Here is a 15,406-nt window from a genome sequence, read left to right as displayed (position 1 = left end):
CTTTTCTAAAACTTCAAGAGGTTGCCCATGGCCATGCATAAGAAGGGGAGATGTTCATCAAATGATTGCAGCTATTATCTTCTGATTTCTTTTTTAATATTATAATTTTGTTAACCCTGATTTGTCCTTCTGTTCGTTCCTTTCTGTATAAAACACAGGCAGGTATATCTATGTCTATATATCTATGTTATAAACAATTAAGATCAGAGAGCACAAAGGACTAAGATAGATAGATAGATAGATAGATAGATAGATAGATAGATAGATAGATAGATAGATAGATTAGATGATAGATATAGATAGATATAGATTAGATAGATTAGATAGATTAGATGATAGATAGATAGATAGATAGATTAGCTAATAGAGATAGATAGATAGATAGATAGATAGATAGATAGATAGATAGATAGATAGATAGATAGATAGATAGATAGATAGATAGATAGATAGATAGATAGATATATTGAGATGATAGATAGATAGATAGATAGATAGATAGATAGATAGATAGATAGATAGATAGAATGATAGATAGATAGATTAGCTAATAGATAGATAGATAGATTAGATGATAGATAGATACATAGATAGATAGATTAGATGATAGATAGATAGATAGAAAGATAGATAGATAGATAGATAGATAGATAGATAGATAGATAGATTAGATGATAGATATAGATAGATAGATAGATAGATAGATAGATAGATAGATAGATAGATAGATAGATAGATAGATAGATAGATAGATAGATAGATTAGATGATAGATATAGATAGATATAGATTAGATAGATTAGATGATAGATAGATAGATAGATAAGATTAGCTAATAGAGATAGATAGATAGATAGATAGATAGATAGATAGATAGATAGATAGATAGATTAGATGATAGATAGATAGATAGATAGATAGATAGATTAGATGATAGATAGATGATTAGATAGATTAGATGATAGATAGATAGATAGATAGATGATAGATAGATTAGATGATATAGATAGATAGATAGACAGATAGATAGATAGATTAGATGATAGAAAGATAGATAGATAGATAGATAGACTGTCAGCTTATATAAACTAAGTAACAATACATTGGGGATTTCAATATGAAGTAATTAAGATTAAGATTGAAATCTTAATTATGTAAGAAATTCCGGAGTGCACGTCCCATGTTCTTCTTCCATCCCTACCTTTCCAATGTGATATTTAACTTGGAATGAAAAAAAATATATAATCATCCCGGTTACTGACATCCTAAATAATGATATGGAATTTTCATTTTTTATTTCTCTTCCCCCCCCTCCCCCCCCCCCATTCCAGGGTCACAGAACATGAACAATTGAATTACCCTATATAAATGTCATTGTATCGAAATAGCCTGTGGTATCAAGATTGATAATATCCCAATAAAAAAAGAAAGAAAAGAGCGAGAGGGGGGCGGGAAAGGCGAGAGAAAGGGGGCACCGTGCAGCCAATGGAATTGAGGGGAGGAACCGAGGACAAAAAAAAAATTTTCTTCAAAAATTGAGAAATCCTCAATCTGAAATTTGTCTCCACAAGGGTGAAAGCTGGCCGCCCTCTGTTTGTTTTGCTCACTTGCTGTGGCTGTGTCCCTTGTGCTAATATTGCACAGCTGTGTGTTGGTGCATGAACGTGTTGCACATCCGAACGCTTTGGAAACCCTTATCAAAAGTCACGATGTTTTAGGCTGCCCAAAGCGGGAACGGTTGAATAATCTCCCCATGGCTGAGACTTGAATTTCTGTTGCTGAGCCAGGCGGACGTTAAGTGAGTCGCTCCAATTTTACAACGGTTGTTAAGCGAATCGCTGCCACGAAGTGAAACACACAGTCGTGAAGCATATCCGGAATTCTCTCGCTGGCTTTGAATGTTTTGAATATTTTGCCGAGTGGATCGTCCATTCTTCCCACAGTGGCCTGGAATCTCTTCTTATCTGCCCTTTCGCTCCTCAAACTTACCAAGTCGACAACTATGGCTTGTCTTCAGCTTATTTGTTTAGTGGCTGTTCAAAGTTATGACGGCACTGAAAAAAAATGACTAATGACCCGTGGTGGGATTCAGCACTGGTTCTAGAGTACCAGTTATTAACTTTCTGAGCAGTTTGGTGAACTGGTTGTTGGAAGAAATCATTAGGGCAGAGAACCGGTTGTTAAATTATTTGAATCCCACCACTGCTTATGACCATTTTGTCACACTTAATGACCATTGGAGCATCACCATGGTCACGTGATCAAAATTCAGATGCTCAGCAACCGATTCATATTTAGGATGGTTGCAGCATCCCTGGGTCACTTGATCGCCTTCTGACAGATCTGCTTAACAACCAGGTTACTAACTTAATACAGGTAGTCCTCAACTTACGGCCACAGTTGAGCCCAAAATTTCTGTTGTTAAGGGAGAAATTTGTTAAGTGTGTTTTGCCCCATTTTACAACTATTCTTGCCATGTTTGTTGAGTGAATCACTGCAGTTGTTGAATTACTGGTAATAACATGGTTGTTAAGTGAATCTGGCTGCCCCATTGGGCAGGGGATCACGTGACCCTAGGACACAGCTACTGTCATAAATATGAATCAGTGGCTAATTATCTGAATTTTGATCACATAACCATAGGGATGCTGCAATGGTCTTAAGTGTGAAAAACGGTCATAAGCCACTTTTTTCAGTGATGATGTAACTTTGAACGGTCACTAAAGGCACTGTCATAAGTCGAGGACTGCCTGTATCTGTCCAGATCACAGTACCATGCAGGTACTCCTTGACGTATGACTGCAATTGATCCCTAAATTTCTGTTGTTATGGGAGACATTCGTTAAGGGAGTTTTGTCCCATTTTACGACTTTTCTTGCCACAGTTGTTAAGTGAATCCGGCTTCCCCCATTGGTTTTGCTAGGCACCAAAGGGGAAATCACATGACCTCGGGACACAGCAACGGTCATAAATACGAGTCACTTGCATCTGAATTTGGATCGCACGATCACGGGGAGGCTTGCAAAGCTCGTCACTGTGAAAAGTGGTCTTAAGCGAGGGTAGGCAGGGATTCCGGAGAACTAAGATTCTGTGCAGTTTGGAAAAAACTCCAAATCCCACTCCCGGATGGCCCCACCCCTCCTCTTCTCTCCCAGGATTCCCCACATGGCTTGTTTTGGATTCAGGTAAGTACAGGGCGTGCGTGGAGCCTCGGGAAGGGCCAAAAACGGGCCTCCCAGAAGTTTGAGAAGGTTGGAAATGGGCCAGCTTCCAGAGAGCCTCCGGAGCCCGGGGAGCCCGTTTTCACCCTCCCGGAGGCTCGAGAAAAGCCTCCGGAGCCCGGGCAGGGCAAAAACGCCTTCCCCTGCCATGATGCAGGAGGCCGATTAGGCCACGCCCACCATGGCCACGCCCACCCAACAACCAGGCAGAGAAGCCCTTTGCTAAAGTTTTTGAAGCCCACCCCTGGTCGAAAGTCACTTTCCCCCAGTGCTGTTGCAACTTCAAACGGTCACTAAACAAACTGTTGTACGTCAAGGACTGCTTGCGCTGACCTGTGGCTCGTCTCTTGCAGTGACTGAACAAGCTTTCTGCAAACAGTGGGTCACCCCTGTTTTTCGTGGCCTTCAGCCATCAGAAAGATGAACCGGTTTCACAAACGGCCTAAATGATGAAATGTTTTTCCTCTGGCACTCTGGACGGCTTCGTCTCGTTTCTTTGGCAGCCCCAAAGCTATTGGGAGAGATTCGTGGTGTGCCAGCCTTGATGTCCCAATGCAGCCTCTCTCGCCCCCTTGTCCCTGGGCCAACTGTCTCAACTCCACAAGGCCAAGGAGTAACACCGTACAAGGAAGAGTTTGGAAATAACCCCAGTCTAAAAATAAAACCACAACAAGCCAACGCCCCCCCCTCAAGCTTGACGTTTCCTGGACTTTTGAGTGGCATGAAACCACCCCGATCATGTTGAGGGACCGTGCCAGGATTTGGGCATCGGTCTATAAATGGAGAACACCTTCCCGATGGAGAACTGAAGATCTTCACAAGCCCTTCCAGCTTGAAGGAGAAGGTGGTCTTGAAAATCCAGCCATGGAGAATCAGAACGGAGAGCGAATTCCCATGCAGAGATACTTCTCAGCTGTCCGCCACATGGAGCAGACCGTGATGTTCCCCAGCCTTCTCCAGGGCGTCTTGTTGGAAGACCAAGAGGATCCAGCCGGAACCGACTCCGAGAAGGAATGTCCCAGGGACAGAGATCTGTATGACTACTTCACCCTTCTAAAATCCATCAAGTCCACGGTTGAAAGCGGTCTACCTCCTCTCCGCTCCAGGGAAGAAGAAGAAGCTAGGGAGAAGACTGATCTTGAAGGACTCTTTCGGTATCACATTTCTGGCTTGTATCACGTCCTCACCCAACTGACCACTCGAGCCAATGCTGTGACTTCTAGGTACAATGAAATTCTGGGACAGATCAATCAGAATTCAATCACTTTTCGTTGGTAGAAGAGCCTCAAACCAAAAGTGAGTTATCTTTGTAGGTTAAATGTCTACTTCGCATCTTTAGATCTTCTAAAAGTTTCTCCATTATAACTATGATGTGACTGAAAGATGATCTGTGTACATGTAGTAATTCTTGCTAACAAGATCAAAGCGATTTCCTTCCTTCCTCTTTCTTCTTTCCAATGTTTGTCCATCCATCCATCCATCCATCCATCTTCCTTCCTTTCTTCCCTCCAATGTCTGTCCATCCATCTTCCTTCCTTTACTTCCTTCTCTGCATTTCCTTCTTTCCTGCCTTCCTTCCTTCCTGCCTTCCTTCCTTGCTTGGCTGCCTGCCTTTTCTTCCTCTTTCTTTCTTTCTTTCTTTCTTTCTTTCTTTCTTTCTTTCTTTCTTTCTTTCTTTCTTTCTTTCTTTCTTTCTTTCTTTCCTTCCTTCCTTCCTTCCTTCCTTCCTTCCTTCCTTCCTTCCTTCTTCTCTCCAATGTTTGTCCATCCATCTTCCTCCCTTTCCTGCCTTCCTTCCCTTTCTTCTTCCCTTCCTTCTTTCCTCCCCTTCCTTCCTTCCTTCCTTCCCTTTCTTCTTTCCTTCCTTCTTTCCTCCCTCCCTTTCTTTTCATTTCTTCAGTATTGGCAGAAAATGATTGAATAATCTTGACCTTTGTTTTTACTCTCTATTCCTGTGGATGGCCTTCAACTCAGAACATCTGATGAGTCCCAAATTAGAAGAGATATGATATGCTTTCTGGAGATGAGCTTGGAGAAACCTTCCCTTAACCTAAACCTCAAGCCTTCTTGTTAACACCTTGTTTCCTACCTATTTTTCAGGGGAAGCTGGACTTTGTGGTGGAGGTGATTGTACAAATTCAGAGTCCTGTGCCTGGGAAGACAATTTTGGATGCAGCATCCTTGACAAGAGATTTATCTGATTGTTGTGGAACTTTATACTTGAATCATTCCAAGCACTGACGTCTGTGATCAGAAGGATTTTCTGTGCCTGGTACTGCTAATAATTGTAGGCTTTGTGGATTATTCCTATTTTTTCGTATTTTAAATTGTTTGCTGGTTAAACGAATAAAGAGTTAAATTTCCTGGTAAACATGGCTGGTTGTTCTTTTTGAGGGGAGGGGTTGTTTTCATTTAGAACATGGTCCTTCTAGTAGTTTTGGGCCTTGAGTAGAACTCCTGGGTCTGAAATCTTTCCTATCTTTGATGATGGAGACAATATGAGTGTCCGGGCCTGTAATTCTTTATGTACTATTATTAATTTGTGTGTGTGTGTGTGTGTGTGTGTGTGTGTATTTTTTTAGTATATTTACTTTTCCTCCAAGATGGCTTTAGGGATGAATGCCCCTTTGTTCTCCCAACAACAGCCCGGTGGGATAGACCGGGGAGCGGTTTGGGAGGGAGAGAATGACTCCCAAATCTCCTATTAAGCTTTTATAATTAAAAGTGAACAAATTGAGGCTAATTCAACCCTAATTTAACCGGCATACCGCATTGGCTGTCTTAGGTTTCCAGCACAAAAGGGCAGCTTTGCTCTGGAGAAGACAGGTGGGGATTGGGGAATGTGTGGGTGCCGTCGCTTAAAGCCTCCCATAAGGTGGTCTCTTTAACACCAGGGTATATAATTTTTGATAGACACACATAGACACACAGAGAGAGACACTCATTCTCCCTCCCTCCCTCCCTCTCCTAAAACCTGGGAGGTTGTGAGTTCTAGTCCTGCCTTAGGCATGAAAGCCAACTGGGTGACTTTGGGCCAGTCCTTTTAAAGCTTCAACAGACCTACCTGGGGGCCACTTATGAACCTGGTCAAAGTTCTGGGGGTAGCCTCCCACCCCCGCATCACAACACCCTGTTTGTCATCACACAGATTTTGACACCCAGATGCCCCCAAGTCACCACCTGTATGTGTTCAACCCCAGCTAAGGAATTTGTCTTAGGGCTAAGAACGTCTCCTTGTTAGAAAAAAAATAAATAAATCACGTTCTTTGGGGATCAATAAAAGGAAATATATGAATACATATAAAGAGGGTTAGAGCTTCCGTTGCGCAGTTATGGCCATTGTCCTGCTGTCATACCCAGGCAGTCCTCAACATACAACCACAATTGGGACCTAGAATTTCTGTTGTTAAGCAAGGTGGTAAGGTAAGACACACCCAATTTTATGGCCTTTCATGCTGTGGTCATTAAGCAAATCACTGCAATTGTTTGGTGAAACATGCAGCCGTTAAGCAAATCCGGCACTCCCCATTGACTTCGCGGCTTGGGAGCCAGACGGGGAAGGTTGCAAACGCCGATCACATGTTCCTAAATACATGCTGGTGGCAAAGTTTGCCCAAATTTTGATCACGTGACCTTGGAGAGGCTGAGACAACAGTGCCATGCTTGTATTCCCCACTGTTCCTTCAGAAAACCCACCTTAATTCAGTTCTATTGGGAGTCTTCCCTTTTTTTCCTCTGAATAATTCAGAGATTAGGCAAGGTGCCTGTTTTCCTTTCTTTCCACTCTTAGATTTTGTTACAATTCAGAATCTGAATAAATCCCAATGAAACTCTGAAAACTGATGATCATTTTTATTTTGGTGACCTTAATCTTTCACTTTTAAACAGCAAGGCAAGGAGAAAATAGCAGCCGCGCAAGGGGAAAAAAAACATTTTTTCCTTCTTATAGCTTTACACACGGCTTGCATAGATTGTCATTGCTATAGAAGCATAAATTCCATATCCACTGTGATGGGCCGGCTCCTAAAATAAAGCCAGGTCACGGCTTACACACCTGAAAGTAAATCAGGAAACTAATTGTGTTTGGCAAGAGCAAAGAATGCTTATCCACAGGAAATAGGCATGTGTAAAGCTTGTAACAATTCTGGGTAGTTAGAAAACTGATAAAAGGAACAAGAGTTAAGCAACTTGCAGACCTCAGCTAAGTTAGGAATAGAGAAGACTTGCAGCAAATAAAATGTGTATTAGATAACTCCTAGGGCGTTCATTAGCCAAGGCTTGTGAACAGGGACAGCTAGAGACCAATAGAACGAATTGTAGAATTATTACTAAAACGTTTATTAGATGATATTTCTTATTCTCTCGCTTTGTCTGACCTTCTCCTTTAGTCAAAATGTATTCAATCCTTGGTTCTTGGCATTTGGGCCAGGAGCCCTTTTCCTTGGCGTATTCCAATAAAAAGCAATCAGAAAACTGTATCTGGCGTCCATTGTTGGCTTCGGCAACAGGCTACAGATCCAATTTGAGGACAATTGTTTTATGCAAATAGATTGTGCAAATTGCTTATAGTAAGCTATGACTATCACTATGTATCGTATCTTTATGATTCTTGATGAATGTATTTTATTTTTTCTTATGTATACTGAGAGCATAGGCACCAAAGACAAATTCCTTGGGTATCCAAGCACACTTGGCGCTCTGAGACAATGGACCTCAGAAAGGAAGAAAAAGGAATACACATTTTCCAAGAGCTTCCTAGGGTTGTTATCTTCATATTGGATACTTGCAGCAGGCAGAATTCACATTTTGAATTTACAGCAAGTTACTTAGCTAAGCTTAGCCAGGAGGGTAGATCTCCTCAGTTGGCACATTAGGTTACAATGGAGCTTCAGCTCAGCAAAGGATATCAAAAGTTGAGTTAGTTACGCTCTGTACTTAGTTCTTTATACATTGTTATGCTTCCTAAGCCAATGGTTCTTTCAAAGAACCTACAAAAAGGTGCCCCATTCAAGGACCTAACAATGTGAGGTCGACTCTGCTGGATCTTCAAGTAATTTGTACCTAAGCCACGTAAAGTTTGATATACCAAAGTGAACGTTTTGAATCGGACTTGTAAAGCAAGTGGCAACTAATGTCGATGGTTTAAAATGGAGTAATATGGTACCTTGCAAGAGGTACCATTTAAGGAGTTAATGTGGCAAGACAGTAACTAACATTTCCCAGAAAAAACAGAAATAGGGTACAAACAATAACCAGGTGTGTCTTCCAATCTCAAAACTATGAAAAAAGTCATCGATGGCTTCACTCTTGTCTGCAATAAAACAACTAATCTAGCCATGTCAAGCTTGTGAGCTTCTTTTGTAAGCAAGTTCTTAAATACAAAATTAAAGATCCGGAGGGCTGAGATTTGTTGATATGCATGATGTGATGGACAGAAGGACACGAATGTTCAACTGCTTTGATTCTCTCTATGGAAACTCCAGTACGGCTTGTTTTTGAGAGAAGCCCCGTGACTTTTCAAAATATTTTGAATCCTATTTTCATAATGTTCTGAACATTGGAGGCACCATCCGGTATGGAACCCTGGGCAAAAGTGGCTTTGTTAGCTTCTAGAGAGCAATCTCTGCACATGATCTGAGTTGCACAATGTACCTGATTTGCCCCTTCTTAGCAGGGCATGTTGGACAACAAAGATAAGATGGGCACATATGCCTGCTAATAATTCTTTACAAAATGGCTTGAAGCACTGCACCAACAAATACGCACATGGTTTTGTAATTACAGGAGAAATAGAAAGTTTGAAAGGTCTTGCAAAAGAGAAGCATTTCCCGGCAATTGCAGAAAATAATTATTTCTTCATTTATTTCGGAATGGCCACTTATTTGGCCATCCCACTCAAACTATGTGGCATTGGGCAGTGGATAAATCAGGTAAGTAAAAATACAAAAGAAGAATGACATTACTAAAGCACACTAAAACAAATGATAATCAAGACTAAAGACTATTATAACAATTTATAAATGTCCAGGGAAAACGGCAGGTTTAACCAGTGTTCTAAAGGCCTGCAAGGCATAACTGTCACGCCCCGTTAGAGGCTCATCATGATCAGTGACCACGGATGGAAGCCATTTAATGCATCACGGGGCTGAGAGAACGCCCATGGATTCATGAGCGAAAAAAAAAAGGCGGACTGGATCTTCAGAGAGCTTTTATTAGAAAGGATACAGTAGACATTTATCAATAAGCAATTTGATCCCGAGGGCTTCCACACGCCAGAGTAAGGAGGAGAGAAAACACCGTGAAGATCACAGGATCTGCTGGCAGAACTTCAGCGAGTTGGGGTGAAGTCTTCCAGAATCTCTCCCACCTTTCTGGGCTCTAACAAAACAGGAAATGATCCTGCTGGTGAAGCTTATTCACAGACCAAGGACAAGGAAAAGCACCGGCTCTTTACTTTGTGGGTATATATATTTACCTTACCCTTTGAGTAGAAATCTCTGGTTTACGCTTCCTTAAAGAGAATTTAAGCAAGCAAGTGCACAAAGAGTGTCTATGGAGAGTCATCCAAGTCGTGGTTTTTCTTTGAAAACTTTTCGCTTCTCATCCAAGAAGCTTCTTCCAGCAAAACGTCTTCAAAGAAAAACCAGAAAGTCCAGTTGCCTCTTCAAAAAGCAAATTTGGGACAAGCGGACAAAGACTTTCTGTTATGAAACCCCTAAAACAGGGGTCTCCAAACTTGACAGCTTTAAGACTTGTGGACTTCAAGTCTCAGAATTCCCCCTCCAATCATGTTAGTTCAGTAATTCTGGGAGTTGAATTCCACAAGTCTTAAACTTGCCAAGTTTGAAGACCCTTGGTCTAAAGCCACCTCTAAGTAAAACGTTGACAAGCATGCCCATTGAAGGGACCGGTCTGCTGAGAGCCAGATTGACACAGCGGTTCTTCCAGGGGACTGGAAGTCAGGAGATGGCGAGTTCTAGTCCTGCCTCAGGCATGAAAGCCAACGGGATGACTTTGGACCAGTCCCTTTCTCTCAGTCCTCAAAAGACGGGCAAAACTGTCACTAAGGGAATATGCAGAAATTTGTCCCTATAGTTGCCAACAGTCAAGACTGGATCAGCAACGTAAACCTCCTCCCCAAGTTCCCAGATTTTGATACCTGAGATACAATTACCTCCACAACTCCATACACTTCGGACATTGGACAACTCACTGCAATCCAGCTGTGGCTGAACTATAATTCCCAGCCTCCTCGACACTGACTACTTTGCTGCGCCTGTCACACTTACTCTCTTGATGAATAATTGGGGGGGCTTTATCTCATCCATGCTGTGGGCGAACTCAGGAGGAACACCTGGGGCCCCGCCCTCTGCCCCAGAAAGCAGCAGCCTTCCTTTCCCTAACCTGAGGCGGCATCACCTTTGAGCCTCGCTCCTGGAAAGCGCTTCCCGCCAAAGTACCTTTTTCCACAAAGTCCTCAGGATGGTGCTTTATGTAACTGAAAAGCTCCCTGTCCCGCTCAGCGTAGTAGTAATTGGAATATCTCTTGATGTAGTAGCCCAAACAAAAGCCCAGCGTGGTCATCAGGACTTGGCGATGGACGCCTGGAAAAGATCAAGAGGGCACAAGTGGGACACCTTGGCCCGAAAATCAGCACTTCAAAGGGTGTACAAGCAGGTGGGTGTCACTAGCATGGTGCCTACAAATGAAGTTGTGAAGCGGACGGGCTGAACACAGTCTGGTCTGAAGCCACGAAATCTGATGTGTTTATTCCCTCAGTCACTTTTCTCTTTCCTTCCCTTCTTCTCCTCCTGATCCCAAAGTGGAAATGTCCTTTCCTCAGCCCTATCCTGGCAAACCATCGCTGGATACTGGCTGACCATCATCTCCCACCCCAAGCACATCTTCCCACGTTAAGGCTGCTAGGGCCTGTCTGGTATTCAGTTTTCATACCCTTCCTCTCCCGCAAACTCAGCCAGAATGGTGCAGCCCCTTGGAGAAGGAGGCCTTGCAGGCTCCCAAAGACTCATTTCTGGTGGAGTTTGGGTTAGAGAAAAAAAGACTTTTGCTGCTTTCCTTGAGTGCAGCCAAGTTCTTCCCCCCCCCGCCCTTTCCCCCCCTGCCCTCACTACCTTGTGTTGTTCGCAAAGTAAACGATGCAAGCCTTGTGTTCCCATGGGCCACGTGGGCGGCACATCCTTGTGTTGCCGCACAACCTGGATCAATTGCTTTGGAGGGGGTGCTTTGGGGGTGATATTTCTCTGCAACCACCAAAATTTTCTTGCGGACCACCAGTGGTCCCTGGCTCACTGGTTTGCGACCACTGCTGTAATAGACTAATTACTAATAGAGCCAATTTGGTGTCACCTGGGCCAGTTCCTCTCTCCCAGCCTGACCCACCTTGTAGGGATGTTGTGGGGGGAAGATTGGGAGGGCATTTGTTGTGCCTTGACCCTACATTGGGAGGCGAGATCAGATAACAATCCAGTAAAGAATTAAACCCTCCTGCCAGTGTTGGAGGTGGGGGGTGCAGTTTCCTCCTTTGTGATTCCTTGATTACACATGGCTTTTTTTGTCTGGAGCTAATCCCCATTTATCTGACCTCGGGCAGCAGGAGAGGATGTGTCCTGAGTCTTTTCCTTCTGAATATTTTTATTGTCTCTTTTGAATGGTGGGAAGTACGCTTTGTCTCTACTTGTCGGTCGATGGCTGGTTTGTCGGAAACTCAAGACTTTTCCTAGCATTGGAATCAAAATTACTAGTAATGGATTGGGGTTGGTCTAAGAGATGTGGAAAGGGAACTTCACCAGGACAGGAGTGACACCCAAGCAGAAAAAATGTGAGGGGAACATCAGGCTAGCCATAAAAGCAAACTTGCATAGGAAAAGAGATTTGATAAAAGGTATTGAAAGAAGCCCCCTAGACAAAAGCCAAGTAATTAAAGCTAGGAAACAAGAAAAAGAAATCCCTTACAAACAAAAGGCCATGCCAAATCAGCAAAACAAATAGACAAAAGACCCATAGCAGACAGGAGATTGCCACTAAACAAATATAAGAAATGAAACTAATAATCCAATCAAACCACCCCGCAGAGTTTACCCCTGACGGAAATGAAGACAACACCCCTGACAGGATTTAAGCACTCACACACAAAAGGAGAAAAGGTATAAAAATCAGGAGTTTATTACACAAAGCTGGCTGCCCCAGGAGCACGCAGACTTCTTGCTATCTCTTGCCTTCCTGAAAATTAAAGGAACCTGCCTTCCAAGTAGCTGCCTGTCTGTGTCCTTACTCTGGAGCACTCCCAGCAGGAAAAAGGAACCCTTGGAAGAAAGGCATTTTCAAGCCTTTCAACAGAGATTAATAGAGGTCGTTTGGGTGACCTTGGCCAGTGCCTCTCTCTCTCTCTCTCAGCCTGTCCCACCTCGCAGGGTTGTTGTGCTGGGGTGGGGGGGGGGGGCGTTAATTCTGCTTTGACCCCCAATGGGGACCCAAGAGGACAATCCAAGGCGTAACCGAACCCTCCATTTGGGTCCATCAGGAAGGGCCCCCTTGGGAGCATCGACCCCCCCAGAGGCCAGACCGGGGTCCTCCCGAGCCTGAGCTGGAACGTGGCTTCTTTTGGGCTCCCCCTCGGCTGTGCATTATGGGCAGGGGGCTCTTCCCTTCTGCCTCTTTGCTACGGAGAGGTCCGCGTGGTGGTCAGCGGCCCGGAGTCCGAGCCGGGGATCCCGGCAGGGGCAGCAGCCCCGGCGACCCCTCGCAGCCCGTCCAAGGGCGAGAGAGCGGCGGGGAAGGGACCGGGAGGCCCGGCGACTGACCGGCTCGCAGGATGGGCCTGCGGTTGAGGCCGTTGTCCAGCAGGGCGCTGAGCCAGAAGACGCCCGCCATCCAGACCGACGGGAAGGTGAAGAGGGGCGGCGGCGGCAGCGAACGCGCCTCTTTGGGGATGCCTAAGCGGAGCTGCATGGCGGCCGGTCCGGAGCGGGGGACGGTCCTGCCTGCAACGCCTTCCCCGCGCCCTCCACGCCCGAGGAGGAAGGTTCCGCCGCCCCGGCCTCCCTCCCTCCCTCCCTCCCTGGCGCAGGAGGCGGGGCTACGTCGAGGCTGGTCCGTCCTCCCACGCGGATTGGCTGGGAGGCGAAGCTCAGGGAGGCGGGGCTCTGTAACAAGCTTGGGCGGTTCCTTTCTAAACAGGTCTTGATTTGAAAATACAGATAGTCCTCGACTTACGACGGCTCATTTAATGACCATTTCAAATTTAGAACAGCACTTAATGGTATGGGCTGGGTTTGCTGCCTGAGCAGGGGTTTGGACTAGAAGACCTCCAAGGACCCTTCCAACGCTTCATTCTATGACTTGTTAAGTGAACGATTGCCAATGGTTTTCAAGTGAATCTGACTTCCTCGATGACTTTACTTGTCAAAAGATCGCCAAAAAGCATTCAACGACCCCAGGGTGGTGCAACCATCATAAATGCGAGTCAGTGGCCAAGCATTTGAATTTTGATCACGTGACTATGGTGGATCCTTCAACGGTCATCAGTGTAAAAAAATGGTCCTCCTAAGTCACTTTTTTCAGTGCTGTCGTTAGTTTGAACGGTCACTAAATGAACCGTTGTAAGTTGAGGACTACCTGTAGCATTGCTACAGAGCTAAAGGCTACACACACACACACACACACACACACACACACACACACATATCATTTCCATGCACCCCATTTTAACTAGGAATTAAAGTCCCTCAGGTTAGGTTTCGCAGCTCGGTCCATTTCACAAAAATGATTAGATTAGATTCACACAGAGTTGGAAGGGACCTTGTAGGTCATCTAGGGCAACCCCCTGTGCCCAAGCAGGAGACCCTACGCCATTTCTGACCAATGACAGTCCAATCTCCCCTTGAAAGCCTCCAGGGATGAAGCTCGCACAACTTCCAAAAGCAGCTTGATTGTTCTGTCAGAAAAGGATGCCAACCTGTGTCGCAAGGGCCACGCCGCTAAACTGTGGCTAGTTCACGGCAAGTTGACCTTCTTGCGCTGTTCCTGTCCCTGCCAAATCAAGACAAACCCCTCTGGACAAAGTTTGAGGGCAGAAATCCAGGATCTGATTTAGCTGGATGAAGAAAATTGGGATGATGCATCAAAGTTGGAATTGAAGTAATGGGATTGCAAAAGAGGATTCAGTCCAAAGTCTAAACCAGCTTTGCAGGACGAAGGGAGGAATGCACCAAGAGAGGGGAGGAGAGAGAGAGAGAGAGAGATGGAGGGAGGGAGGGAGAGGGAGGGAGGGAGAGAGAGAGAGAGAGAGAGAGAGAGAATCATTGCTCTCCCTCATTTCAATGCTACTGCATCTGGTTGCTGAAATCTCAATCGCCACTAGATGGCGCTAAAGAGATAGAGGCAATTCTCAGGGGTTACTGCCCTCTAGAGGTCATCAGTAGTTTTGCAGTTCTACACTTCGCATGTAGCTCAATTACAACAACAATCGAGCTCAACATTTGTATTGCTGAATCAGACGTGTCTTTGGAGTGAGTTTTCTTTTACGACCTTTCTTGCCATAACTGCTAAGTGAATCCCTCCCGTTGTGGTCTTGGTAACTGTTCTTTAGCGAATCTGGTTTTCCCCCTTGTCAGAAGGTCTCAAAAGTGGATCACCTGAAGGTCTCAAAAGTGGATCACCTTGGGACACAGCAGCAGTCGTAAGTATGAACCGGTGGCCATGTGTCTGAATTTTGATCCAGTGATTATGCCACAAAGGTCATAACTGTGAAAAACGGTCCTAAGTCACCTTTTTCAGTGCCGGCATAACTTGGAATGGTCACTCAGTGAACTGTTGTAAGTCGAGGACTGCCTGTAACTTGGAACGGTCACTAAACAGAATGTTAAGTTGAGAATGTAAGCTGTATTAAATGATAAAAATGGAAGTTAGAAACAGGGAAACAAAATAAAGAAGTTCTGTTAAAAGAGATGGGTAAATATTATGATTAGCATGTTGGATATTATTATGTTATCACAGTAGAATTAATATGTGGACCATTACTATGTTAAATATTGCAGAATTAATATTAGTGTAACCAGGGGTGGGTTCAAAAATCCCAGCAACTGGTTTTCTGCTCGGTTGCTGGGAGGGTGTGGTCATTGTGGGTGTGGCCTACTGGAACTTCCGGGAGGGCTGTTTTTCGCCTTC

The 15,406-nt window shown here is 44.5% G+C and overlaps 2 protein-coding genes across 5 annotated transcripts; one reads left to right on the top strand and one right to left on the bottom strand.

Moving 5' to 3' along the window:
- Nucleotides 1–3,657: 3,657 nt before the first annotated feature.
- Nucleotides 3,658–5,583, top strand: LOC113440388 (mid1-interacting protein 1-B). 3 transcript variants are annotated; one of them, XM_026706760.2, is made up of 2 exons: nucleotides 3,658–4,516; nucleotides 5,321–5,583. In XM_026706760.2, the coding sequence occupies exon 1, from the start codon at nucleotides 3,959–3,961 to the stop codon at nucleotides 4,496–4,498; it is 540 nt and encodes a 179-aa protein (XP_026562545.2). In that variant the 5' UTR covers nucleotides 3,658–3,958; the 3' UTR covers nucleotides 4,499–4,516; nucleotides 5,321–5,583. The 3 variants fall into 3 exon arrangements, with proteins under 3 accessions (XP_026562545.2, XP_087793036.1, XP_087793035.1); XM_087936910.1 differs by having other exon boundaries at nucleotides 3,658–4,520; nucleotides 5,327–5,583; XM_087936909.1 differs by having other exon boundaries at nucleotides 3,658–4,529.
- A 3,828-nt stretch (nucleotides 5,584–9,411) lies between these two features.
- On the bottom strand, nucleotides 9,412–13,305 carry LOC148125226 (NADH dehydrogenase [ubiquinone] 1 subunit C2-like). 2 transcript variants are annotated; one of them, XM_087936911.1, is made up of 3 exons: nucleotides 13,042–13,305; nucleotides 10,640–10,824; nucleotides 9,412–9,598 (listed from the first exon to the last, which is right to left on the bottom strand). In XM_087936911.1, the coding sequence occupies exons 1-3, from the start codon at nucleotides 13,187–13,189 to the stop codon at nucleotides 9,458–9,460; spliced, it is 474 nt and encodes a 157-aa protein (XP_087793037.1). In that variant the 5' UTR covers nucleotides 13,190–13,305; the 3' UTR covers nucleotides 9,412–9,457. The 2 variants fall into 2 exon arrangements, with proteins under 2 accessions (XP_087793037.1, XP_087793038.1); XM_087936912.1 differs by having other exon boundaries at nucleotides 10,681–10,824; nucleotides 13,042–13,301.
- Between the last annotated feature and the right edge of the window lie 2,101 nt (nucleotides 13,306–15,406).

Source organism: Pseudonaja textilis, chromosome 7, assembly GCF_049901715.1.
Source record: "Pseudonaja textilis isolate UNSWEBS1 chromosome 7, rPseTex1.2, whole genome shotgun sequence".
Classification (NCBI taxonomy): Eukaryota; Metazoa; Chordata; class Lepidosauria; order Squamata; family Elapidae; genus Pseudonaja; species Pseudonaja textilis.
This window is presented reverse-complemented; position numbering and strand designations above follow the sequence as displayed.